The sequence below is a fragment of the Tauraco erythrolophus genome, chromosome 6 (genome assembly GCF_009769465.1).
Source record: "Tauraco erythrolophus isolate bTauEry1 chromosome 6, bTauEry1.pri, whole genome shotgun sequence".
NCBI lineage: Eukaryota > Metazoa > Chordata > Aves > Musophagiformes > Musophagidae > Tauraco > Tauraco erythrolophus.
In genome coordinates, this window is record NC_141470.1 from 39325201 (window position 1) to 39352671 (window position 27471).

Consider the following 27471-nt stretch of genomic DNA (forward strand, 5'->3'; position numbering starts at 1 on the left):
TCAGTTTAAATCCATTGCCCCTTGTCCTATCACTATATGCCCTTTAAAAAAGTCCCTCTCCAGCTTTCCTGTAGGCCCCCTTTAAGTACTGGAAGGCTGCTATAGGCTCGCTCTGGAGCCTTCTCTTCTTCAGGCTGAACAGCCCCAACTCTCTCAGCCTGTCTTCATAGCAGAGGTGCTCCAGCCCTCGGATCATCTTCGTGGCCCTCCTGTGGACTCGCTCCAGCAGCTCCATGTCCTTCTTATGTTGGGGACTCCAGAGCTGAATGCAGTCTCTTCTCAGTGGGGCCCAGTGACATGACCAAAGGCAATGGGCACCAAGTGAAACACAGGAAGTTCCCTCTAAGCATCAGGAACCACTTTTTTTTTGCTGTGATGATGACTAAGCACTGGCACAGGTTGCCCAGAGAGGTTGTGGAACCTCCCTCCTTGGAGATATTCAAAAGCTATCTGGACATGATCAGGTGGTCTGTAGCAGACCCTCACTACTATCTCCCCTGTCCCTGCTCTCCCTTTAATCTTGACCCATTTTTGATGTAAAAATCCCCTTCATTATCTCTTTTTTGTAAGTCTTACTTCAATTATATCTTTAGATCATCTCAACTACACCAACAATTCAAAAATACCAAGAAGTAGGAAGGAGAGGTATTTCTCTTCCTCCAGAAAATGGAAAGAAGGGAAGTGGGGAAATAAATATCTTCCTAATATTTGTTGTACAGGTTAAAAATCAGTGGCAGAGATATACAGCAAGAGTAGACAAAAATAAGTATACATTAACTAATTGTAAAATACTTGTTCATATTGTGTCATTAGCAGATGTTTTATTTCATGGGGTGATAATAAAGGTAGATTTGAAACAGTAAATAGTTGTTAAATCTAGGGGTATGTGTAAGATCCAAGAATAGGTAGAAGAGGGAGTGGATTTATCCTTTCTGAAAAGTATAGATCGAATTTCTACAGGAAAAGGAAGAGGGAACAGGTTTACCACTTCAAGTGTCGGTGAGCTTTTGGATTAGGTAATACAGTCTAATTGAACACTGAGCTAACTTTGAATTGGAAGCTGTATTAACAGGGCTGTTTGGCGCAGCTAATACGGCACTGAGAACCAGAGTCTGCAAGTTTCCGTTCACCACCTGTGAACGTGGTTAGACTGCTTCTGTCTTGACTGCTAAATTGGCATTGCACTGTGCGAACACGCTGGACTGGAGTCTTGGTGGCACTCCGCAAACACTCCATGTTTGTGTCACAGACCTACTCTGCCACTGGCATGGAGAGTATAGTGCAGGAGAGTAATGTTATGTGGAAAAGCAGTATTACTGACACATGAAGTCATGTTCTGTGTGTATGATAGAAACGGCTACTGATAGATAAATTCCCAGAAAGGTTGTCTGGAAAGTCTTTGGAGTCTGGGTAAATAATACATAGTTTAAGAGTACAATAAACATTTAAGTGCTCCTCCCCCAGTTTATTGCTGCAGATCACTTAAGAATGTTTCTCTTTGTCAGAGCTGTTTCCTTAGACTCTTAGTAAGTGACAGCTAAGGAAGGATAAAACTTTGTAATCATGTGTTGTGGTTTAGCCCAGCTAGCAGCTAAGCTGCCACACAGCCACGCGCACACTCCTTCCCTTTGGTGGGTGGGGAGGAAAAAAAGGTAACAAAAGGCCTGAGGGTCAAGATAAGAACAGGGAGGGATCACCCACCACCATGGCCCCCAGCAAAGCAGACTCCTCTTGGGGACAAATCAATCTCATTTGTTGATAGTTCATTGAGAGGATAACAAGAAACAAAGCCAGATCTTAAAAACACCTTCACTCACCCTCTCCCTTCTTCCTGGTTCCACCTCCTTCTCCAGCGGTGCAGGGGGACGAGGAATGGTGGGGGCTGCAGGTCAATTCATCACACATTGTTTCTGCTGCTCCTTCCTTAAAGGAGGAGGACTCCTTACACTCTTCTTCTGCCTCAACGTGGGGCTCCTCCTCACGGGAAGTAGTCCACTTCTCCAACATGAGTCTTCCCTCAGGATGCAATTCTTACCCATCAGACTGCTCCAGCGTGGGCTTTTCCCATAAAGTCACGACTGCTTAGGGCTCAGCCACCCACTCCGGCGTGGAGTCCCCCACAGATTGCAGATGCATATCTGCTTCACCGTCAGTCTTCAGCAGTGTAGGGGTCCTTCCCATGCACACAATCATCTAAAAACTCTCTTAGGCACAAGCATCTCTGTGCTCCAGTGTGAGGTTCTCCACAGGCTACAGTTGAATCTCTTCTCCACTGTTTCTCTCATGAGCTGCAGGGGGGCCGCCTGCTCTCTCTCCACAGGCTGCAGGGAAGTCTCAGCTCCAGCACACCTCCTTCCGCTCCATCTTCACTGACCTTGGTGTCTGCATAGTTGTTTCTCTCAGACCTCAGTCCTCTCTCTGCTGCAGCTGTGCCAGGCCCAGTGGCCTGACAAACCTCGGCAGTCCCAGCAGGAGCAAACTCCACCCAGCGGGCGCCCCAGGAACGAGGTGCTTCAGAGTTCTCCAAGTGGTGTCTCCACGGCCATCTCCAGTCAAGCAGTGGTGGCCCCAGCAGAGGCAGCTGCCTGCCTGAGAGGCTGGTGGAGGGGTGCCAGCCTCCGCCTCCTCTCTCTCTTCACTGCAGGTGTCGCCTGGCTCAGGTTCCTTTGTCCCCTTCTTAAGCACGATATTCGCAGAGGTGCGAATTGGCTCAGCCCTGGCCCAAGGCAGGTCCAACCAGGCCAGAGACAGGCCCACCCCATTTTGGAGCCGAGGAAGCTTCTTGCAGCTTCTTAGAGGGGCCATCTCTGCAGCCCCTCCCCTGCTACCAAAACCTCACCACACAAACGCATCACATTATGAAACAAGGAAAATTTACTGTGGAAGAGATTTAACAGAAGCATCAACTTTACTGTAATATCAATTCCATACTGATCAGTCACATTTGGATTAATTAATGTATATGTGGGACTAGTTAAATAAACCAGAAGGGGTAAAGTACAGCCCTTGCGTTCACAGAAAGCTTCTGTTACCAAAATTCAGGCTGCATCTTCAGTGGGGCTACAGGTGGGGAGCTACTCACCTCAGTTCAATCAGTAGTTTAGACTTTCTTTGAAACTGTAGCAATAAATATTGCAATTTTTGTTATGTTAGTAGGGTATGATTAAAATTAGGTTTAAGAAGTATTCTCCATTTGATTTCACCATCATTCATTTTAAAAAGAAAGTAATAAACCAAGAAATACAAAAGTACCTGGTATTTTGGGGAATTAAATGTATTCTTCCTGATGTTTGATGACTCAATTGGAGTGATTCTTTCGTACTTGGTTTCACTGAAATTCTTACTGCTGTGGTTTAATACTTCTCAAAACGCACTTTGCAGGTTTTATCTTTTATTGATACAACAATAAACACAGCAACAACTGCATAGCTTAAGGTGTAGAACTACTCAGGGATTCTGTCCATACTAGGAAATGGTTGACAGGCCATTGCAGGGGAGACTGCACGACTGATACTCTTGTAGCTGTTTCTTGTGCATATGCATGCTATGAAAGTCAAAGTCAGTACAAATAAATTGTTTTTACTGGATACTTAGTTGACTTTAAGGCATAATAAACCCGAATCATTAACTATAAACTGAAGAGAAATGCTTAGGTTTATGAAGTGAAAAACACTCTTTTGGAACCCAATGAAGTCTTCAGCATCAGAAGTTCTGGTAGACATAATGTAAGAGCAAGGAGTTCACAGTTTTCAGTAAAGAGGGGAAACAAAATTTAATATTCTGACCATACCAAAGCAAACAGCATAATATATTCATTTTTAACATTGCACATTCCTAAAACTACCACAGCTTTATGTACACTTGTATCTTTGATTTGTGTTGTATTATATAACCTGTACGTTCAAATTTTACAAGAAATTCTTTGAAATTTAATGGGTTTTGCTAATTTATGCTTTTTCCTATTCTTTTGGGATTCTCTTTGGGGTTCTAGATTGACATCTGATGATATTTACATAGTTGTTTATTGAGCTAAGTGCAGGATTTTTCATTATAGCATTTTCCCTCGTCTGGTGTGCAAGTTTGTGAGAATTTTTGCAGTTCTGTTTAGAATGAGTTAAATATTGTTCTCCATGTCCTTCAGTTTTGTTGAAAACCAGTTTATATCTTCATTAGTTTAGTGCCCAGAAAAATGCCAATGTTGAATATAAGAGGGTCTTTGATATTGAATGACAACCTGTATGACATGAGTCATTTGGGATTGGTAGGAAATATCCTGCTTTACATTTCAGCATATATTCACGAAGTTCAACTTCTGTGATGCTACAGATCAGGAATTAGGACCTTACATACTTCTTTTAATACTAAAAGTTTACCTTAAGGAACTGACAATAAAATAAAAATCAACTTGTATTACTGTAACGTGCCTATTATAATTTGTCCTTTGGATGTACAAGAAATAAGCATGTAGTAATAATTTTCTTTTTAGAAAAATCTCTGGTTGAGGAATTATGAGTGTCAATGTTAACTGAAAAAAAAAAAACAAAACCAAACCCACAACCCAGCCCTGATTTCCTCTACTGAATTATTTAACTTCGGAAGAATACATTGTTACCTAAATTTTCAGTCTTATGATTTACTTTAGTTTATGTGTGCAGTAGAAATGATAATAATTACTGACAAAAAGGTGAGGTGATTCTGGTGCTGTACCAGCAGAAAAATGGTAGAGTATTGAGTGGGAAAAACTTCGATTTAATTTTGCAATTTTTTTCTGACTTTACATAAAGTTGAACTTACGAGTGCAATGATGATCTGCAACCCATACTTTTATAAGGGGTGAATTTTGCTAGCTGAGGACACGAGCATTGTGGCAAGGAAAGTTTTTGAATTATTACTTTTTTCTAAATGATAGGTCTTTGATTAATTATTGACTAATAGTTGCTACATAATTGCTGAATTATTAAATTGCTCTCGTGTCCTGCTGTTTCCTATATACCAGGAGCCCTAGCTTTATACCCTAAAGAATTAGTTGGCAACTTGCCAAATCTCAGGGGCTGCTCACACTCTCTTTAGAATTTATGAATAGAATGGTAAATGCATATTATGGTAATATTGGCTGTACTTCTGTCTCTGCTAATAGACAATAAGAAAATGTTTAGTCATCTGTATGCTTGCCGTAAAAGTTGATGAATACTTCGTGATGTAAAGAGCGTTTCTGTAATTATAGAGAATTTACAAAGGGTTACAATTTCTGTCTGGGAACAAAGTCTTCACTTGAAATAGGAAGTACTTGAATTCTTATCTTTTCTCTTTGATTACTAAACTTAAATGAGAACGTCATCTTTAATCCTTGTGTTTCATTCCTGAGGTAGGAAGAGACTGTTCTTCGGGCAATGTTCGGGCTGATCATTTATATACCTTGTGTCCTGTTGTGGATTTGAGCTAAGATGAATTTTGTGTAGTCTAGAAGATATTTTCATCGTATTTCTTTTGGCTTTTGAATTGAACTTGCACTTTTAGTTAAGTGTAATTTGTAAATTTGCTGTTTTCTAGCTCATCTGAACTAGAAGGCTAATTTAGCAATCGTAATGTTTAGATTAGAGTCTAAGCTGTCCTGTGGCTATGAACATAACATTGCAAAACAAAATAATTGGTCTCCAAAAAATGTTAATATTCTAAATGACTAAAAGGCAAAGTTCTGGTGTCATTGATGACATTTTAAAAGTATTGCTGACTTTGTTAAATGAACATTAAGGATCTGTTCTATGAGCTGCTGAATATTGTCAGTTCCTGTTGACATTAGTGGCAACTGAAAATCCTTTAGCACCTTGTATAATTGATGTCAAGACTGATCTCAAAGCCAGTGACATTGAAAATGAGGATTTCCCACAACAAAGATAGGAAACAGTCTCACAATTTTCAAGTAGTTGATGTTAATTGCCAATAATTATTCTAGCCGCTGATAGTTACAAGCAGAGCTACCAATTTTGAAAATGACTTGTAAACAGTCACACCTTGTATTCAATGTGGAAAGGTTACAGTTAGAAAGATTTTTTTCTAATTTTCTCTCTTTCATTTTTTTAAATAGTTTCGTTTAGGGTTTTTTTCAGTGGAAGCTGCAATGAGTGGAAGAATAAAAGGTTTTGACTAATTGTTTTATCTGTTGTCCATTCTCGTTGCATCAACATTAATTATTCTTGATGTATTTGTTCTATAGAAATCTTGTTTCTATTGCTGACAGATGGAGTTCTTTTTTATGTCAGGAATGTAATTTTTTAATGAGTGGTTGATTAAAGGTTTTCTTCTGCTCCTTTGCTTTAAAAGAAAATGTGAAAGGAAAAATGAAAAATTTCTTTCATAACAAGACATTGAAAAATAGTTTAATATATATTCCAAAAGAGTTGTAGATTTTACATCACCAGACAACTAAATGGTCACACAGAGCATTACCAAGGTATTGCTTTTTCAGAGCATTTATAGTTTTCTCCTAAATAAAGGCTGAAGAGGATTCAGGCCTTTTGTTTAACTATCTGGATTTTAAATTTAAAATGTGGTCTTTGATTTTATGAAAACTTTCAAGTTCCATGTATTTCTTCTTTCACATCTAACTTCGAATTATTTTTTTTTTAGCTAAGATGATGGCTAAAGTTGTAAATACTCTTTGAAGTTTTAAAACAAAAACTTTGGAAGAAAACTGGAAAGTAACACAAACTGCATGTTCAGCTTCAACAATAAAATACAGTATCATTTGAATATATCAAATAGACTTGCTACACAAATATTCTGTTAACCATACAAAAAATAGAACCTACAGCATATAAATAACCTAGTCTCATGCTTGCCAAAAATAGACAAATGACAGATTTGGAGTTTTCTATCCTCCAGACAGACATTTTCTGTGTCCTACATGATGTGGAAAACTGCATTGCTACTTTGACTGCAGAAGCATCATGGGTGGACATCTGTTCCTCTAAGGGAAAGCACAAAGCGGTTTAAATAAATATTCCCAAAAGTAACATCAGTGTTAGCAATGGAGTTGATTCTCTCATTGGAGAATCATTCTCTATTTGTTAAAATTTTTCTAAAGAATGGGTATTTACCAAACTATAAAATGCAATTGTTGAACCAGTTGTGTTCATTGTATACTGCTATGTGAAGTGCTACTTGTGTTGATTTAAGTATAAATTTCTCACAGAAGTGGACTCTCTATGCTAAAGAAAGATAAACAAATACGGGAGTCTGAACAACCTTTCATGTCCACTGAGGAAGAAGGATTAGGAATTCATTTGTTTATCTGAATGTTACAGTGCCAGTTCTACCTAAAATATAACACATTAGTACTTTTTAGGTCACTATAATATACAAACAAAGAAAAAAAGAACCCTCTGTATGATATTTGGGGGTTTTTAGCCTTTTAACGAGTAGTCTTTTAGAAAGTACGCACTGAAATTTTCAGCAAAATATACTTAATAGGCTGCTTTAATGTAATACTTATGTATTTTAATTTCCCTTTTGTGTTAGCTTTCTGAGAAATATGGAGTCCATGTTTGCGGAGAAGGTGGAGAATATGAAACATTCACTCTGGACTGCCCTCTATTTAAGAAGAAAATAGTTGTGTAAGGAACAGTTTTTTCCATTTCCTTATATTAAAGCAATGGGAACATATTCACATTTAGCTTGAGGCAACTTTTGTTGGCAGAGGTAAAACATGTCCTCTAAGTTCACAAACACTCACTTTGTTTAACACTGGCAAAGTCCTCTGAAAACCTAAATCAATACATGACAAGACGAGGCCTTCATAGAGGGCTATAAACTTTTTAGACATTTGCACTTTCGTTTACTTGCTGATTATGGCCTGCAGTAAAACTGGTACCTACACACTGACACTTTTATCCTTTCATGAAGTGCGAATTGCCTGTAATATTTATCTTTCATTACAGCTACATTTGATAAACTGCCACATCAGTAGCCTGTGGGTTCCATTAACTGTGTGTATGTGTGTGTATGTTTTAAGTTTAGCAGCTTAGAATGATAACGATAAACATTTTTCTTCAATTATTAGAGGATATTTTAAATACAAACTTTGTATGGATTCATCTCATTTGCATTGAGTAGTTTATTCCTTTGACATAAATTGCTAAGATCTGAGTAGTGGGATATGGAAAATATTTGTGTTTTGATGCAAGTTTCTTATTAGTCTGTTAAATAACTAAGTCTGCTTGCTTTGGGTATGATATTTTGACTGCTGTTCCTTTTCTTAACCAAGTAAACAGAATAGTAATCATGTGTCGGTGATACTGAGTCATCTTAGGGAAGGAGATTATGGAGCATATAGACATGATTAAGGCTTTCATGGCGAGGGTCTATTTGTTTTATTTTTCTTTAAGATTGGAATCTCTCCATATAAAGAACAGAGAACCAAGAGCTATTAACTTTGTTTCATTGCATGGCATTTGGGAGAAGAAGAGCAATAGACTAACTGGTAAAAGGGATGGCAGCTACTCTGGCAGATCTCTGCTGAATTATTGGTTGACTGGAAGATATGTCCTCTGAAGTGAACTAAAAAAGTAGATAATTTGAGTCTGGAGATACCTCCATGCAGCAAAGCTAGGGAATTCTTTAGTAAGAAGAAGGTTCAGAAAGTAACAATGTCGAATCTTTAAACTGGATTTAAGTTTATGGATGGAATTATGAATGTATGGGCCAGAAAGTGAGCCTCTTGGAGAAGATTCTTTGAGGGGAGCCAGGTGCTAGGTAGGAGCTGTAGGTTGTGAGCCAATCTGCTGATTAGGAGGAGTTGGAAAGTTATGCAGGAATTTAGAATAAAATGTGTATGATGCTTGGATACGTTTTATCACAAATAAACTTGGGGACAAAGGACAAAACTCTCCAATATGCCCTCAGATAGAATCAGTTCAGTCTTTTCTAGCAAAAAGGAAAATACTGTGACATCATTGCTAGAGTACGATTAATTTTTGCATTTAAAGTCTGATATGATTTCTGTTAAGCTGACAAATTCTTATCAATTCCAGTAGGTGTCAGAGGCAGAATTTTGTGAAACTGTCATTTAGAGTAATACTACCCGTTACCAGATAAATGTAGCCTATTCAGCATTTCTATTGCAAACTTGCAACAAAAAGTATACTTCAGAAGAAGGATAGCTAGATTTTAACTGAGAGATTAAATGTGCTTGTATCAGTTTTTGCACTTAAATGTCTTTGGCTGATTATTTACATTCTTTCTATTTATTTTGAAGTTTCTTATGTTACAGATTAAATCTGGGAGTTCATTGGAATTGGATGCATAATTTCTCAGTACTCTTTTTCAAAGCTCTCTTTGCATAGATACAACAGATTGGAGAAAACTATGTCAAATCCCATGAGAAATTCTTGGTTGGTGAAGTGTGGAAATTATTAGATTTTTTTATTAATTTTTTTGCATGTGTAGAATTTGAGGAACATTTTTAGGAGAGTACATTGTTCCCTTGGTTCAGGATCAGCCAAATACCAGTTTAAATAGGAATATCTTATAAGATATTCTACATGTATTTCTGGCTATCAGTTGTTTAATGACTATTCAGGCAATTAGGGAAAGCTAAAACAGAGGTGGTCCGGCTAAGTTGTCTTTATATCTGTTGGTGACACTCCAAGTAATAATAAAAGTTTACAATAAATGCACAAAAAATACAGGAAGAGACAAATTTGTAAATCAGTGGGTATTTAATAATAACTATATGGCAGAGCAGACTGTTAAACAGTTATTCCACTAGTTCTAAATATACGTTTCTGTAATGGAAACTGAATAGCTACACTGGCAGTGTTTGTCTCTGGCTTGATTAGTCCTACTTAGCTCTTACATTATTCATATCATAAAGACATGCTTTTTGAGGGGCCATTCATGTTAAATCTATTACTTTATGAACTTCTAAAGAAAAATATTTTGTAGTTTCTTTGTCATTAAATAAGTTACAAGTTTATTTATTTTGTACTTTTCATTCTTACTTTTCACACACACTGAATCTAAACAGAGTTTGTAATTACGTTGTTAACTATGCTAGTATAGTTTCCAAATGTTTAGATAGCCATGGTTCTGATACACATACTGATACAAGTTTCGAAGCTTAAATGGAGGAGTAAGAATTACAATTTAGAGGTTAAAACCTGTCAGGATTTTCAAGGTCCTTAAGTTCCTGAATTCCTCCAAGATGTCTTCCTAGGGAAAATTTCTGAGGAAGACATTGAAGATTACTTTTGCCTACAAAACAAGTGTGATGGATTAACCTTAGCTGGCTGCCAGATGCCCACCAAGCTGCTTTCACTCCTCCTCCTCAGCAAGACAGGGGAAGAAAATAAAATGAAAAAGCTTATAGGTCAAGATAAGGACAGAGTGATGGTTTACCAATTACTGTCATGGACAAACCAGACTCAACTAGGGAAAATTAATTTAATTTATTGCCAATTAAAAAAATAGAGTAAAACAGTGAGAAACAAAGACAACAAAAACATCTTCTCTCCCTACCTTCCAAGGCTTAACTTCACTCCGTTGTTCCTGACTCTTCTACATCCTCCCCAATGAGAAGGGCAATGGAGATCAGAATGGGTTTTGTGGTCAGTTTATATCAATGTATCTCTGCAGCTCCTTCCTATTCACACTTTTCCCCTGCTCATGCTTGGGTCTGTTCCATGGGCTACACTCCTTCACGAACTGCTCCAGTGTAGGTATTTCACGCAGGGCAGTTCTTTAAGAACTATTCCACCGCGAGTCCTTTCCATGGAATACAGTTCTTCAGGAACAGACTGCTTCAGCTGGATCCCCCACGGTGTCACAGTTCTTGTCAGAAAACCTGCTCCTGCATGGTCTCCTCTCCACTGGCCACAGTTCCTGCCAGGAGCCTGGTCTGTCATGGGGTCCTCCACAGGCTGCAGTGTGGATATCTGCTCTAATGTGATCCTGCATGGGCTGCTTCACCATGGTCTTTTCCACAGGCTGCATGGAACCTCTGCTCTGGCACTTGGAACATCTCCTCTTACTCCTTCTTCACTGACCTTGGTGTCTGCGGGGCTGTTTCTCTCACATTTTTGTCACTGCTCTCACAGATGCTGCACAGCATTTTTACCCTTTTAAAAATATATTATTGCAGAGGCACCACCAGTGTTGCTGATGGGCTCAGCAGCCCCTGGTCTCCTCTTGCAGAGGCCACCCCTGCAGCGTGCCTGCTGCTACCAAAACCTTGCCACATAAACCCAATACAGCAGGAGAAAATTTAGTACACCTGTCATTAATAACACTACTTTGACATGGTGTTTTCACTGGTCAATGTTTTTGTCATGTGAAACTTGCGACAAAATATGTTTCTACAGTATATCCATTGAAAAAGAAGGAAATCTGCTAGTTTAGGATAAGAAAAATATAGCCTTGATGTGTTAATCATTATGGAGAAGAGAGAGTCTCTTTAATATAAGACTATATGATGAATTGTGCTTTTTCATTTTAAATTGAATTTTTGCCATTCTTCTCAATCTTCATTAAAAAATATGCCTCACAAAGGAAGCATGGTATATTGATTGAAATATTTGAAAATAAACAAGGTTTAGCGGTGAAAGCAAGATCTTAACAATCATAATACTCAGCCAAGAGTTAGGTGGGGTTTTTTTCTGGTTTTCCCAGGTAGACTGTTGTAATCCAATTGTCAGCTATGTTATGCTCACTATTTGAGAGGTACCAAGCATTTCCTGTCCTTCTTACATGGTATTTAGAGTGCAATTGATTGACACCTCTTCAAATCATAAAGATGTATTTCTCATCTATGTGAATGCCATCTAATATCTACTCTTACGATAAAGGCCCATTTATATTTATGGAGCACAGACTTGTTTGGGTTTTTTTTCAGCTAAATTGGCATATTTGAAGTATTGGGGAAGTATAATTTTGCATTTATATACCTTACCATTAGCTCTGTGTTTAGGTTTGTAATTCTAGGTTTGGAGTTAAAAGCAAATCTGTAAACGTGAAAAGATAATAATGTACTCAGAACATTGATTGTACTCCCAGACTTGCTCTAACTTGTCGTATTTGTCCTGTGAAAATGATACTGAGTGTTTAAAAATTATCAGATATTTCCTACATATTCAAGGAGACTTGAGAGATCAGATGATTATGATTTCAAAAAATAGATAATTAGGATGATTTTTCAACCATTCTTCATTGTTTTCCAACGTCTTCTGAAAACGTTCCTCAAGCAGATTCCTGTGTTTCTGTCATAACCAAACATGAATCACATTGTATAGTCATGTTCCTACTCAAAATTCAGACTTTCAGAATGAAATGGCCTTTATATAGTTATCAGAGTCTCTCAAATCTCTGTTTTTCATTTTAGATCTCTGCTTTTCATGTGGTTTTGAATTGTTGGTTTGGTTTTGTTTTTTTTTTTACTATATCCTAAGCTGGACATGACATGTAAGTTCAGGATTTCCTACTTTTTGTAATTGTTGACTCGCCATTGGGTGCAAACGAAACTGTTCTGCTCTCCACCTAGTCATTGCGTTTACTATTGAAGAAGACTGTAAATTTTACCAGTTAGAACAATGATATATGTTTGGAGAGGCTCACAGAAAATGAAGTAGTTAGAATAAAATATTTTCTCTTGATATGTATTGTAACACTATTTTAAGCACCACATAGTCCACCTATTGTGTCCCATTGGCTGAGAAATATTGACATGTTAAACTAGATATCTGTTATGGTCTCATGAAATACCCATGTGGTATCTGCATGTCATAGGAATGTACTTCATACAAAGAATAAATACTTGTGATCTCTTAATATTTGCCATACTTTTTGAGCAACAAATAAGTACTCAAAAATTGTAAAGTTACTGACAGCATAGGCATCACTGCATAGCATCTGTTCTGATGTAGTAGTGAATTGGAACATACAGGGATACAAGTAGAACTGCTTCTTTTACTTTGGAGTTAAATATATGTTTTAAAGTTACTAGGTGTTCTTTAAATTCAACAGACACGTACATTTAATAACCCTAAATTTTGTTTTTTCCTTTCTGATATGTTTTCTGTTAATTTAGTTTTAAGTAGTTAATGCATCACTGAAAAGTACCAGACTTCCCCATATAGGACTTGAACAGCAAGCAAGAAATGTTTGTTGAGAATATCCTCAGACACTGAGGACATCCAGGTACCAGGTGCTACTGGAGTCTTGATGTCTGTTTTTCATTATTTCTGAATATATATTCCTATTACTAAAGATTTCCAAAGTTATTTTTTACCTATTCCAGTTAGAATTAGAAGACATCATGATCATTTGAAAAGAATGACTTTAACCTTAAGGGACCATCTTTAAGATCTCTTAAAGGAATAAGTGATATTTTAATCATAAAAAATCTTGATAATAACTCTCAAGAATGAAGCTGTCGGCTTATTTATCAAATTACTTTAAAAGTATGTGAAAAGGGAAGTGGAGCTTCTTATGCTAAAGCTTTATTTATCATTACTGTGCAGTATAAGTTATGATGATTATCTTAGAAATTAAAAAAAAAAATTAAAATAAATTTTTTAAATTTAAATTTTAATTTTTTATTTTTATTATTATTTTTTTAAATCCCAAAACACATTTTATAGAACAGATATTTCTGTTAATTTTACACTTTCATTAAGTCAGTGGAATCTAGCCAAGACTTCAACTGTTTCCAATTTGCATGAATTTTATGTGGCATTACTAGAAATCTATTTATCTCATCTCATTGAATACTGTAAAGGTATCAAGGGCGCTGTGATTTCAAGAAAATTATCTGTGTTTCCTTAGCCTTACTTATAACAATTTCCATATTTACTGCATCTGAGATTCTCTTGTGTTTTCTTTGAGTTTCTCACCTTCTGATGTTTGCTTCCTAAAGCTACCTTTTTCTTAAGTAGGAAAACTATGCAGATGGATATAACAGATACTGCCTCTTGTGAATCAAAGTGTGACAGATTGTGTCTGTACAAATGAAAACTAAAATTAACTAATTTGAATCAGCACACAGGAAGTTTATCGTTGTTACGAACACATTTGGCATTAAAAAGTTGTGTCTAGTAGTCTTCAATATCAGATGCAAGATGGTCGAATCAGTCAGTTTCTCAGTATGAAATATTTTAAGTTGTTAATAACTTAAGAACTAATCCACGGAGCATTAGTCTACAAGAATGGACTTTTAAAAAAAATCTCCTATTGATGAAATGAAAAGATTAGTTTACATAATAGTCTCTAGAATGTAAAACAATGTCATTTATGCTTTCATAGCCTACAGCTAACTGAATCTCTCAGTACTGGTCTGGAAGTATAGTTTATTCCTTTTGAAAATTAGTGAAGATAATGTGTTCTTCAACAACATGATTTTATGAAGCAAACTTTTTTCTTAATTGATATAAAAGCTAAATATGAAATTGATATATTTTCACTGAGTTACGTTGGACGTAACTAAGTATTGTCTATATGTAAAATTACATGCTAATATTTGATGCTAATAATTTTGTATTTCAGAGATTCAGCGAAGGTGGTTGTGCATTCGGCTGATGCATTTGCACCTGTGGCCTACCTTCAATTCTTAAAATTACACCTGGAGAATAAGGCAAGTAGATTGCATTCCTTAAAAGCTATATGCATGCTTTCTATTTTTATGTTGCTTTGTCACAGTTTGCAGTGAAGCTACATATTTTCATGTGGGTCTACTTTCAAATAGCAATGTACATATTTAGTTGAATTTCAGAACTTGCCATAAGGAAAAACTCAACACAAACACTACCTTGTGTCAAATGAATGAATGGAGGTGGTATATTTGTGTGGCATTTTTCATCTTGAAACCTCAAGATGCTCTGGCAACGTGGTTCAGTCCAAGCACATGTGTAACCTGTGTGGTACAGCTAGCCACACTGTGGAACACAGCTGTATTAGGAAACTGTGAACCTGTTGATTTGCTGGAAGGTGGCATCTCTTTTTGCTGTTTCTGATGTGAAGTGCATGATTTAAAAATGCGCTGATGTGCAAGTGCTCGAGTTTTAAACGTACCGGATTTGAGGTTTTCTTTTCCATATGAAAGATATATCTAATGAATGCCTTCAAATCGTGTAGAAGAGATTATCCTGGTCAAAAACATTAAGGGAATCATTAGTAGTTCACTGGGATTCAGTCTCAGCTTATGATTCCATGGAAACAGCAGAACAGGAATAGGGACTCTAGTGGTTTAGATGTTGCAAACTTTTATGTGAGCAGAGCTAAGAGGGACAAAACAGAACTTATTTTTCTTAGTATTTGTCAGCACTTTTCCACTTTTCTTTATTTTGTGGGTAAATGATTTTTTTTTTTCCCTCCTGAACATCTGTAAGTGCCAGTATTTTGGTGAAGAGAGTGCCTCATGATCTTCCTATTACTGTTGCAGTCACAGTCATCTTTTTTAGATCCTACTTTCTGCACTTTGGACATCACTGAAGCTCTTCTAGGTGCAGGGATTGTTATAGAACGTTATTGTATTGGTATTTTACATTTAATGTCTCTTGATCAACTACATTTCCCGAATTTCTTTGAATAGATTATGCCTTTCCCCCCCCACCCCCCCCGCCTCTTTTTTAATTTTATGGTTCCAAACAGATAAATTACCTGTACATTTTTATTCCATGATGACCTCATTCCTGCCTTGGAAAGTAAACTGTATTCCATCCTGTCAATTTGTAGTTTGGTATTTCTTTTAAAAATAAAACATTAAATATTTGTGTGAAAATGGTATCAAGTAACTATGTGAAGCAAAACCAAATAGGCTGAATAAAGGAAAATTTGGGAGCAGGGCATGGTGGGGAAGAGTAATAATATATTAATATTTCTTTGGGGGCACTGACTTTATTGCTTGTGGCAAACTTGATGCTGAAATGCACCATACATCACTGCAACGTGACAGGCTTGGGAAAATGAAAAACACAAAGCTTTACATAAATCAGGGAAAAAATCATATTAAAATGCATTTTATATACGAATCAAGATTTTATTTTTATCTGTTCAGAAGCTCTTTTCCCTTTCTTAGGTGGATGTTTTAGATTTGGTTAAAGCCTCAGTTTCTAAGAGTGTTGTAGTAAATCATATTTCAAATTCATTGTAGACAAAGCTGTCACACTCTCAAAGGGGTAAGGTTTACAGAAGCTTGCCTGGATTTTGGTAGATAAACTAATGTCTTGTATAGTTAAAAGGAAAATAGTCTCTTCTGCAGTGGTTGTCTCATAAGGAGAAGCATTTTAATCTTTTGGCTATAGATTATTCTATGTCACCATAAAATAAGCTAGATTTTCAAGAAGTTACAAATGTGGACAACCAGTCAGTCTTTCAGAGAATAATTTGTTACTAAGTTAGCATGGTTTAACTGTATTTTGATAAAGAGATGCCTTCAAGATTGATATGACTGTAGTACTGTACTTTTTCTCACTATTTGTTGCTTACAAGCCCTACAAAAGAATTTAAATATCAGTTAGTAATTCAGCACTTAAAAGCCAATCCTACAATAACAAATCACTGCAGGAAAAAACTGCTTTAGAAGGAGAACTAATTTTAGTTTCAGGCTTTCAAGGGATTACTGAAAATTGGGAAAAAAATACTCCATTATGAGCAATGTATAAAAGTAGCTACTTATGTAAGCACTTTGTAGAAACCTTTAATAGACTGCACAGTGATGTGTAATTCTAATAAGTATTATGACATCAGTTTTGTTATCATTTCAGCTGAGAGATACAAATTTTAAACTTTTATTGTCGATTCATTTTATCTTAGTTATGTGCCACAGGTGTTAATTTTACATTCTTTGAATTTAGTTTTATAATCATTATGCAATTATAGCTAGTGTACCTTAGTCTCTGCTGCCTTTCCTGCCTGTAATGCATTTTCTTTAGCCATTTCTCTTCATGTTTAACTACAAAGCCTGCGTAGAAATTTGTTTTAGATTGTTTCTGGCAGCAAAACAAGCCCTTGTGCCTGGGGGAAAATAACATTTTACTCACTGTTCTGGTTTAATACATTACTGTTCAACTTCAAGATGTATTTTTGCATAATAATTTAAGCTTTTTTTTTAATGCAGCCACATTTCTTTCATTAACAGTGATACAGAAAAGGCTGAAGAGATAAATAAACATAAGATTTTATTATTAAAACATTATCAAAAGTTTGGTAAACATAGATTAAGATAACTTTTTGTAGGCATTTTACAAAAACATTAAGAATAAATAACAATTCTAATAAAACACTAATGCTCAAAATTCAGGAATGCCCCATTTGCTTCATTGTAAAAAACAAGGTCATCGATATTTTCCTTTGCCAATAAGACTGTCGCTTTGTTCATTTAAAATGTAGCATGTTTTTTCTTGAGGAGGCGGCAATTTCTGAAGCATACTCCAGAATCTTTAAATCAAGTGTTTCGGCTTTTGTATTCAATACAAATTTAATTTTTACTATTTCCAATTAGGAAAAAAATACAATTGTGAAAGAATTTTTTTATTTTGACAGCATAATGAACTTGAAAAGCATTTTTATTTTCCCTATATCATGCTATTCTGTTACTCTGTTGTGTTGACTTTTGAATGATCAGAAACAGGAATCAAAGCTGTTGGAGCTTCTGCTGATGTGACCATACTTCTGATGACAGTAGTGAACATATTAGCTATCACTCATGCTTGAAGATTTGCTCTTTCCTGCATTTAATAATGAGTGCTGTGTTCCCGAAGTTCCAGTGAGCAGGAGCACAATACATCAAACAATATATGCGTTGAAACTGCAGCCTCTTAAGTTGGGGATAGTCGAGAATTAGAGAGAGTCATATAGTTTTCTTTCTACACTTGGCAGAAGGAAGGAGCCTGTTTGCCTGTAAACAGATACAGGAATCATTACTGCTGCTGCTTTTTCTCATTTTACCTACCATAAATTGATATCTTGAGGCTTACTTCTTTTCCTGTTTTGAGAAATCTTGACCTATTTGGGTGGAACACAAGTTCAAGAGTTATACCTCTGTTAAACATCAGCAAATCTATTTCACAGGTCAATTTGGAGATGATTTCAAAAACACTTGTAAAAGTTAGAAAAGGTGTTTGGGAGATATTTACATGCCTTGTGTACTAAAGGGGTGTGATGCTGCAGGTTAGATTTGCTTTAACTTTGTAGCCTCTTTCTGTCCAGTTCCTTCTGGCCTGAATTATTTTATTTAATCTCCATTTAGGACTTTAGATGTATAAATAAACTTTGTAAATGATGTCAGGGCGAACAGAAAAGAGTTTCAAGTTGCAAAATACGTTTTGTTGGTGGCATTGTGGGTGGCATTTTTAAAATATTTTGTCATCATTGAATGATACTTCTCCTAGGTAACCTTTAGTTTCCCTTCTACATCGTAAGAATATAGGTAACCCTTGTAATTGTGATTTGAAAACTTTCTAACAAATACTGCAAAATTATTTTTGTGCGCTGTTTTATTTGAAACACTAAGATAATAAATAAAGGATTTTATTTCTTACTCCATTTGATATCAGATTTAGTCCAGTTCTCTGAGAAAAGAGATTTTTTTTGTTCTCTTTTCATAATGAAGAGACTTTATTTGAAAGTCTTCTGGAGTAGAGGACTTTCTTTCCTATACGTCTATTTATTGTACTTGAAATACTGCACAGAGATGTATGTGGTCTTTCTCATTATATTTCAAGGAGTTCTGTTATCAAGGTACACCAAAAGAATAAAGAGATTATCATAGTCTTTCCTTATGTCTTCTGAGCTCTCAGCCCCTCCTGTATTCTCATTACTGCTCAGTGGGAGAACTATCAGTTTTGGAATTGTGTTGTGATAGGTTTTTATACCAGTTTCTGTAGTGCAGAATATAAGCTTTTTAAGAAGGCAATCTGTTGTTTTCATAAAAGACCACTGCGTGGAATTTCAGCTATATCAGTCAAAGTCCTAGCTCCGAGGCTTTTTCAACAGGAGAATTTGGATCTTGGAACACTCGTGCATTTGCTTAACTTCATTCTGAGTGCGCTTGCATCACTGACATGAGTTATGTGCATATAGTTAAGCATATGTATGCATGCAGGCTCTGATCCAAAATTAGGTTGGTATCACAATGTACAGTGGGTGTGGGAGAAACAGTGTAACAAATGGGAAAATACATTGTGTCTGTGAAGTAACATGAAAACGTTATGTGATAAAATAGGTTCTGTGGGATTCAATTAAAATGTCATTATAGCAAGCTTGATTTTTTTGTTTTTAAAGTGATGAGAGTATTATTCGGGGAAAGTTAGTCTGTTTGTTGCAGTCTGTAACTTCGAGTTTTAAATTCTTAGATTACTTTCTCTGTCGACAGGAATGGAAAACCAACATTGGTATGAAATTCGAATATAGCTACTAAACGGAGTCTGGCAGCTCTACTTAGGCTGGCATTGAGCCTGTTGTTCTTCTACTGCCAGGTTCCACACCTAATACTTCTGCTGTAGCCTGCACCTGTGCTGCTGCAGAAAGTGATTGATTATCTATGTTTTTGGAGCATTGTGGGACTCAGCCTTGAGTGAATCATTGTGGTGTATCATAGGCATTGAAATCAACAGTAGTCTGTAATTATTTTTATGGTCTTTGGTGTATGTAAGACACATCATAGAGCTTCTAGTACTTTTTAGTAATTTCCAAAAATTTTGCAGTTGACCAGCTGTTTGAGTATGTGTGTAAACACAGATGTATAATTTTATTTATATCTGTGAAGCAATATTGATATAAGCCTAACAATTTGTAAAATATTGGCATATTTATATAGGAAAAAGGGATGTGACTGTGGATGATATGAAAATTTAATGTGGCATCAATTTGAGATATTTGTAATATTAACAAATTACAAAGCTACAGGGAAGTTCTGTAAGTTAGACCAAACGACTTGTGATACAGTCTGTGAGTCTCACTACATCCCCATGAATTTTTTATGAAGCGCATTTTGCAGAAAACATATTTAGAAACATAGTTGAAAAAACACTTTTCACAGATGGCATAAAAATGGAATAGGTGCTCTTTTCATGTTCACTTGCAAAGTGTATAAATTCAGTCCTCCTGGTTAGGGAATGGAGAGAAGTTTCAGGTCTCTAATACTACCTACACAAGATACCTGCATCTCTAGATCTCTTAAGAGGTAATTATGTAAAGCTCAACGAAAGTGAGAAACAAAGTGGCTGTCAAACTGGCAAGCTGGAACTTTTCTGTTTCCAGTTCACATTTTTTGCATGGTGATGGATTATTATACCATATTGAAGTTAAAATCCAGGTGATCTAAAAACAATACGCAAGGCAGCACTGTGATAGTATCATTCATATCACCATGTCTGTGCATGCTTACTCAAGGGGCAGGTCTAAGAGGGGCAAACTCTGTAACGTTTGTATGTTACATTAGTACTCAATGAGTCCCTGTGCCATAATGCAAATTGATTGTTTCATGATGGACATTGCAAATTAGACAGTGAAAGCAACTAATTTAATAAAACAACAATTTGCAAGAGGGAAATGGTAGCACATTTAGTGCTTCTTACCACTATGCAGTCTGTATATTTCTGTAAAGCGACGTCTTGTGCATAAAAAAACAGAAACATAAAAAAAAAAAAAAGGAAAAAAAGGGATTTTCTTGGTTCTGGTAGCATAATTCAGCTTATTTCAATTACAGATTTGTGCTCCTGCTTCTTTATTTTCTAAGTCATACCTGAAGGGTTAGGGGCTATCAGGCAGCCCTCTGGGTAACGGCAAAATATATCAACCAAGAGCAGTAGTTGAAGGTGCAATTCAGTAAGTGGGAAATGGTGTAGATGCTGTTGGATGCTTGTATATCGTAATGTTGGAATGCATGTCATGTTTGTACTAAATTGCAGTTTTCATCTTTGTGCTATTATGTTACATTTAGTTGACTTCTTTTAACCTCTCATGTACAATTGATTCACATAAAGCAGATTATTGCCTTGACTTTCATGCCTTTCTTGGAGGAATGAATAAAATGAGGTCCAATCAAAGAACATCAGCCCCTCTTAGAGCATAGCTTTAGTGTTTACAGTGCTTGTAAAACTCCCCTCGAGCCCTTTTAGAGGCAGCAGAGCTGAGTTTCCTCTCATAGGTAATGACCTTTTTGTAATTTAGCCTTTCCTGAGAATTTCAAAATACACTACTTTAACTTAGCTGGATCCTGTTTCTCTCCAGTGAAGTCAAATGTCCATGTAAATGCGGAGTTCTCATTGCAGACTTCTGATGCGTACTATAGTTTTCTGCCTTTTTTTCCTCACTTTGTTTTTTTTGCTTAATATTAAGAGAAAACTTTTGAAGTTGTAATAAGATATGTTTTATTTTCCAAAGGAAAGGAAAAAATAGAATAAAATTATCTTTTTTAAAAACGTCTGTTTTCAAATTTGATTAGTATTTTTGAATATATCCCATTTTGGTTGACAGCTTGTTGAGATTGAATTGTTAAAAAGCAGAGAATGCAGAGAATGCTTAAGAGTGTTTTGCTGTATAATGTTAACATTCTTTTTCATAGACATTTTGCATGAAAATTCCATAGATAGGACACTAATTTGTAAAAGAATATTCAGCAGTTTCTAATCCATATGTAAGGATTGCCAAGGGCTTCATATTTTGTCAGTTTTTTGTTTTGCTTTATTTGGCTTTATCATCATTTTTGTCAATTTAGTATTTAATAAGCCTGCAGTAAAATGCGTCGTTTAGACACTATATGAAATTTTAAACTTTTGAGCAGAAAACTAATCAATAGCATCTGGAGTTACAGCATGCAGTGATGTTTGGTTAAGGTTTATGGATAAATTCTGTCATAATTCATATTAGTTTTAGACAAAGACAAGTAGTATTACCCAGGCTAGTTATTAATCTCCAGCTGCAGATTAGGCTGCCCTGGAAAATCAAATGGAAAAGAGTATAAGTTCTGATAGCTCTAAAGTTTTGGTTTTTTTTTTAAATATACATGCTGTAATTACATGACTTGTTGAAAATATGATGAACACAGAATTTTGGAAGACTTCTCAGTACGCACTCTGCCTATGTATTTTACTTTAAAAGGTGCACTGAGTAGTTTTCTCTTCCTAGGCCTAAGGAAGCATTTGAGAAGGAGAGAAGGTACAGTGAATTATTTTCCTTCCTTGTCAAGAAATTACTTTTATATATAAGTATTGGGAAACGCTCTTTTCTGTATCACAAAACTCTGAGCATCCCAAAGTGGGGTGAGTTTGGTGGAGGGGATAGTTTTTGTTAAGAGGAATAGAAAGAGATATTTTTTTTTTACGTGGACTGCATTCATTCAAGGTTCCATAAAGTTTTAAAACTTTCTTGTTAGTCTTTTGCTGTTTCAAGTGTTTAGTGAGAGTGTTAATTATCAAATTGTTACTTTTGTACTTTTGTTCCTTTTTTCACTTAATTTATACTGGTTTTGGAAAACGTAGTTGTCCTGTATATGATTGTGGAATAACATTTCTTCATCATAGTACTCTTTCTGTCTCTTAGTCTTGAGTCTCATTGTTTTTCATATCTATCGTTCTTATTTACTACTAAGCTTGCATTTTTATTGCATATGATATGTCAACAGGGGCACATTGTATTCTGCCAGATTCTTCAATCTAGATCGTGGGAAATCCTAATGCTATTCTTCCATGAATTGTTCTAAGCTTAAGTACTCATTGAGCTATAGTATTTTCTGTAATTGAAACCCAAAATTCGAATGATAAAATGTACTGATTTCATACTGGTTGGCATGCTGTTTACTTGCTTATTTTATAATGTTTGTCTCAAGCAGGGAGAATCTTCGTGTACGTTTATGGTCAATAGCTGTCCTTGTGAGATAAGCTGTAACAATGACGATATTTTCCCTTCATCAGAAGAGGATGAACCACAGAAGAACATTCCAGTCATCTGGAAGTCTTTGAAACACAATTCTCTGGATTTCAGTGAGTCTTGCACAACTTTCATTAGAAAAGTAATATTGAATATTTCATACCCTAATGGAGTACACTGTTAATTAGTATAATAACACTCCTAAAAGTAATGTTTGTGACCTTTAATAACCTGTCTGAAAAAGAAGAGATCCTACTACAATGCGGTTTTCTGATAGGAATCAGGGCATCTGTAATAATAAAGCATTTGAAGTTATTTTACAGAAGGATCATAACCCGTTTCTTTCTTTCTTTCTTTCTTTCTTTCTTTCTTTCTTTCTTTCTTTCTTTCTTTCTTTCTTTCTTTCTTTCTTTCTTTCTTTCTTTCTTTCTTTCTTTCTTTCTTTCTTTCTTTCTTTCTTTCTTTCTTTCTTTCTTTCTTTCTTTCTTTCTTTCTTTCTCTTTTTCTTTCTTTCTTTCTTTCTCTTTTTCTTTCTTTCTTTCTTTCTCTTTTTCTTTCTTTCTTCCTTCCTTTCTTCCTTTCTTTCTTTCTCTCTCAACACACATTGGTGTGTTCTGTTTGCCTGAATGAAATTACTATAATCTAATAATTCATTTGAGTGGAGAGATTGCGTTTTATTTAAATGGTCTAACCACATCTGTACCTATACTCTACTGGTTTTTATTTGAAGTTAGAAAAACAAGCTCTAAAATGAAGTACAAAACTCAACCACTGCACTTGCTTACATAGTGTATGAGTCTTTCCCCACTCAAACAACCTCAGGGTGACATGCATGATCAAGTTTAGCAGCTTAGCAAGTTACTGTCTCTTAGGTGAGCTACAGTAACTAATCATATGCCAGATATTAGCACTGCCTCAAACATGAGGTGATTAATGCAAGATGAACCTGAGTTCATACATTGGTACCTCGCTGAAGTACCACAGCATCACTGTTACCAGTTACACCCAAAAATATTAAACTTTTCCTGAAAACTAAGTTTCATAGTATAACAGTTTTTGATATTGAATGGTATTAAGGCTCTTGAATATGGATAAGTGCCTGGCGGGATGTTAAAAAAATACCTAAACACATTATGCGTTTGCGAAGAAGATCAGAACCAGGTTAAACACCAAACTTCCATTAAAATTTGGCATATAAATTTGAAAATCTGTTCCTATGTCATTTAGATACTTCTGAAAATTTTAACTTTCTGAAGTCATGTCTTGTGCCAAGTCTGTATCAAAACAGGTAGAGAGATTGTAAATGGTCAGCAAAAACGGCAAGAAGGAGAGAATGTACTGAAATTCTCAGCTAAATACCACTTGCAGGCATATTTTCTGGAGGCAGTGTTGGAGAAGGTTTTGTCAAGTAGCATTTGGGAGCTTTGTTACCATCACACTTACTTTTAAGTTTTTGTTTTATAACTGGTAGTCTGTAAATACATTTTGAAGATGTTTTTACAGTCTGTGAATTTAGTTTTTTTTTCTATATAACTTCTTATTATTTAAACAATTTAAATATATTCTAGGTTAACTTGAAATCTCTCATTATTGTAATCATAGAGCTATTCTTTGTTTCCAATAGCTAAGACGTTTGGAAGTTCAGGAAGATCCCTGAGTGGTTACCAGTGGTTTTCAGGTATCACTGCCTACTTTCATCCGTCAAAAGGCAAAAACACTCAAGAGGCAGCAAGGGAAGCATTTTCCTCTCTCCAAGGTGCTTTATTCAGTTAGTCCATTGTCTGCTGTTAATTATATTGGTTTTAATATGGTATTAAGTAAGAATCTGTATTGTCGTATGGTTTTATAACTTTAAATGTTGTGGTTGTCAGTTTGCCATCTCATTTTGCATTTGATTGGAATCATTGATACCAAGACTGCCAGCTTTGATATTGAACACATCATAATTTGACTGGCTTTTGAAGACCCTAGAAAGCCAGAGTAGTGTTCATATCACTCTAACAACACTATTTCCACAGTACTTACTTGCTTTATAACTTGCTTTATAGCTTTCTTGCAATGTATACTCTGTGTGTGAGTATGCATATGTACTATGGATGCTGTCTACTTGCTAAAGCACTTTTGTAGCTACCATAATTTTAAATTAAGTTTTCTAGAAGGTTGTTTCACATTTTGGCGTCTAGGATTAGGTCAGTAGCAGTAAATCACATTTATATTCTTAGTGTAAAGGAGAAATTGCTGTCTTGGGAATCATGAAATCCAGGTTCCTTACTATCCTCCTCTTACAAGATACTGACAATAAAATAAAACGTTCACATTTTTGGTTTTGGGTTTTTTTTTTCATTCTAAATTTTAAGTAAAGCATATTTATACAGGCTTCTTTTCATTCATAAAAAAAAAGAAATAATTTTTAGTATCTAAATAGGTAGGCTTATATTCTTGTTCATGAATTTATGTGACGTATTATCCTATAAAATCTTATTTTTTGCATGTGCAGCAGAGCATTCACGATGGAATACAGGATGATAAAGAAACCCTAATTTTTTTTTTTCAGAAGCAAAGAAGTTATACTTTGTAGAAGGTCCTTAAGCTAGTTTTTGGTTGCTTGGAAATCAGCACGGTGGATGTGATCAAACTTGTAGTAAAAGACAATAGTATTTAGTGTAAATCTTCTGGACATAATGTGTAAATTGAAGCAAAAGGGTTGTGTAATGTTCTGTTTTGTTCTCATTACATTTGAATGGAAATCTGCCAGTACAAACATTATATATTTTTGCCTTAGCATCTGTCAGAAAAGATTGTGTCTCTGACTAGTACAGTAGCCTATACCTTTCAGCAAACTACTTGCATTTGCTGTATTATAGTCAAGAAAAATAGTAATTTTCTGATCCTAGGTAGAAAATGTCAGTTCTCACATTTCCTTTCTTTTTTCATTTTTGGAAGTGGGTGTAGAAGACTGAATGAATTATGATTCTGTCATGGCCAAAGAAACAATTTTTTTCTGAGAACTTAACTGATCTGCAAATATGCACAAGGCTTTTTCTGAACTCATACTTACAATCTGTACAGAAATTCAGTCATCGGTGCTATGAAAATGGAATAAGCACAGTTCTTTTAACCTTCTCTTTGCTTGGTTAACTGATTTAATCACCTCTAAAGAGGATAAGTGCTGCCAAAAGGATGTAGAAATAGACATTTATTACTAGACGTTATGAAATATGTGGTTGTTCTGTAAAGTGGATGGAATTCTTCCATGAAGCCAAGAACTGATTACTATTTACATTTCTTTTCTTAAACTCTTTTTTTAAACTTTTATTTAGGTATGATTGGAAGATGACAAAGATTACAGTGCTTTATATATGTATGAATCAGCTCTGGTGTAGCTGTACCATGGCACAGCTCCATAGGCCCAAGGGAACTACATAGATTTTTATTACACGAAAATTTAGTCTAAAATGCTACTTCTTGTACAGTTTTGATGCTGTCTTTTGTGGCTTCCAACCTAAGAATCCTGGATAACCCATTTTAAAAAAATTAAGCTGTATTTTGGCCACTGTTATTTTTTGGGTTGGTTCTTTTTAGACAGTTCTGCCTAAGTAAGGGTAAGACTCACCTGATGGTATTTTATGAATGATTTAGAACAGTGAAGGGATTGAAATTCCACAAAAAGCCTGTATAGTTTCCCTCTACATCTTGGAGATGTGCTATGTAAGAGTCTTGTCTTGGAAAACAGAACATTTTTTCAAGAACCCAAGTGGTGGGTTGGTAACTCGTTCATCATTTATGCCTTTCTACTAGATACAATGCTTTGAGAGGTCACTTCTCTAATTCATGCAGAGGAAAAGGAGACGTTGCTTTTAATTACTTTAAGAAGATTTTTTTAAAAAAATAGAGCTAGAAATTACTAATTTATCCAAATTTCTTTCATTCAACTTGCTCTAATACTGTTACATCTCCACAAATTAGTTTGTTGGCTTTTGCATTTTAAATTTAGACCTGGGCAGAGGGTTGGTTGGTTTGTTAGTTGGTTGTTGGTTTTTTTTTCCCCTCCAGTATTCCATAGAATGTTGCAGCACTTTTAACTGCAGGCCAAAAGTCTTTCTTCTTGACTAAAATGCTGGCTGGAAATCTGAAAAGTGTCCTTGTTTCCTCCTTGACTGATGACACAGCAGCTGGTATTGACCTAGTGATTGCTATCAGGCAGCATTCAAATGCATTTACATTTCTGGGCAGCATTATCATTGTGTGATAATTTCTCAGCTGGTATTTCTAGAGATGTATCTTGACTTCATAGGAGTTCTATGTTAATTGCTATATAATCTGCTTTAACACTTAGCGCACGCTTCCTTTTCTGTCTATGAGAATTCCCTCTTCAGATAGCCTCTTCTTCTAATTGCAGTATGACTAAGTAAAGCTGAGACATTTAGAGCAAAATTCAGTGTAGATGTGACCAGATTGGCCTTTACAGAAGTGTGCCAACTCCTGAACTGTCTTTAAAAGCACAGAAATGTTTTACACAAAAAGTATTTGTTTCTCACTAAGGCAACAGCCAACAGAGATTGTCTTTATACTCTTGTACTTCTCCACTGGAAAACAAATATATAGGCATGTACC

The 27471-nt window shown here is 35.6% G+C and overlaps 1 protein-coding gene across 1 annotated transcript in view; it reads left to right on the forward strand.

Annotated features, from left to right (window-relative positions):
* The window catches only part of DPH6 (diphthamine biosynthesis 6), a 222895-nt gene that overhangs the window by 65564 nt on the left and 129860 nt on the right, over window positions 1–27471 (forward strand). The window contains 4 exon segments of the mRNA XM_086613920.1: window positions 7519–7613; window positions 14533–14624; window positions 22824–22970; window positions 24482–24613. Of these exon segments, the coding sequence (XP_086470046.1) occupies window positions 7519–7613; window positions 14533–14624; window positions 22824–22970; window positions 24482–24613 (466 nt within the window).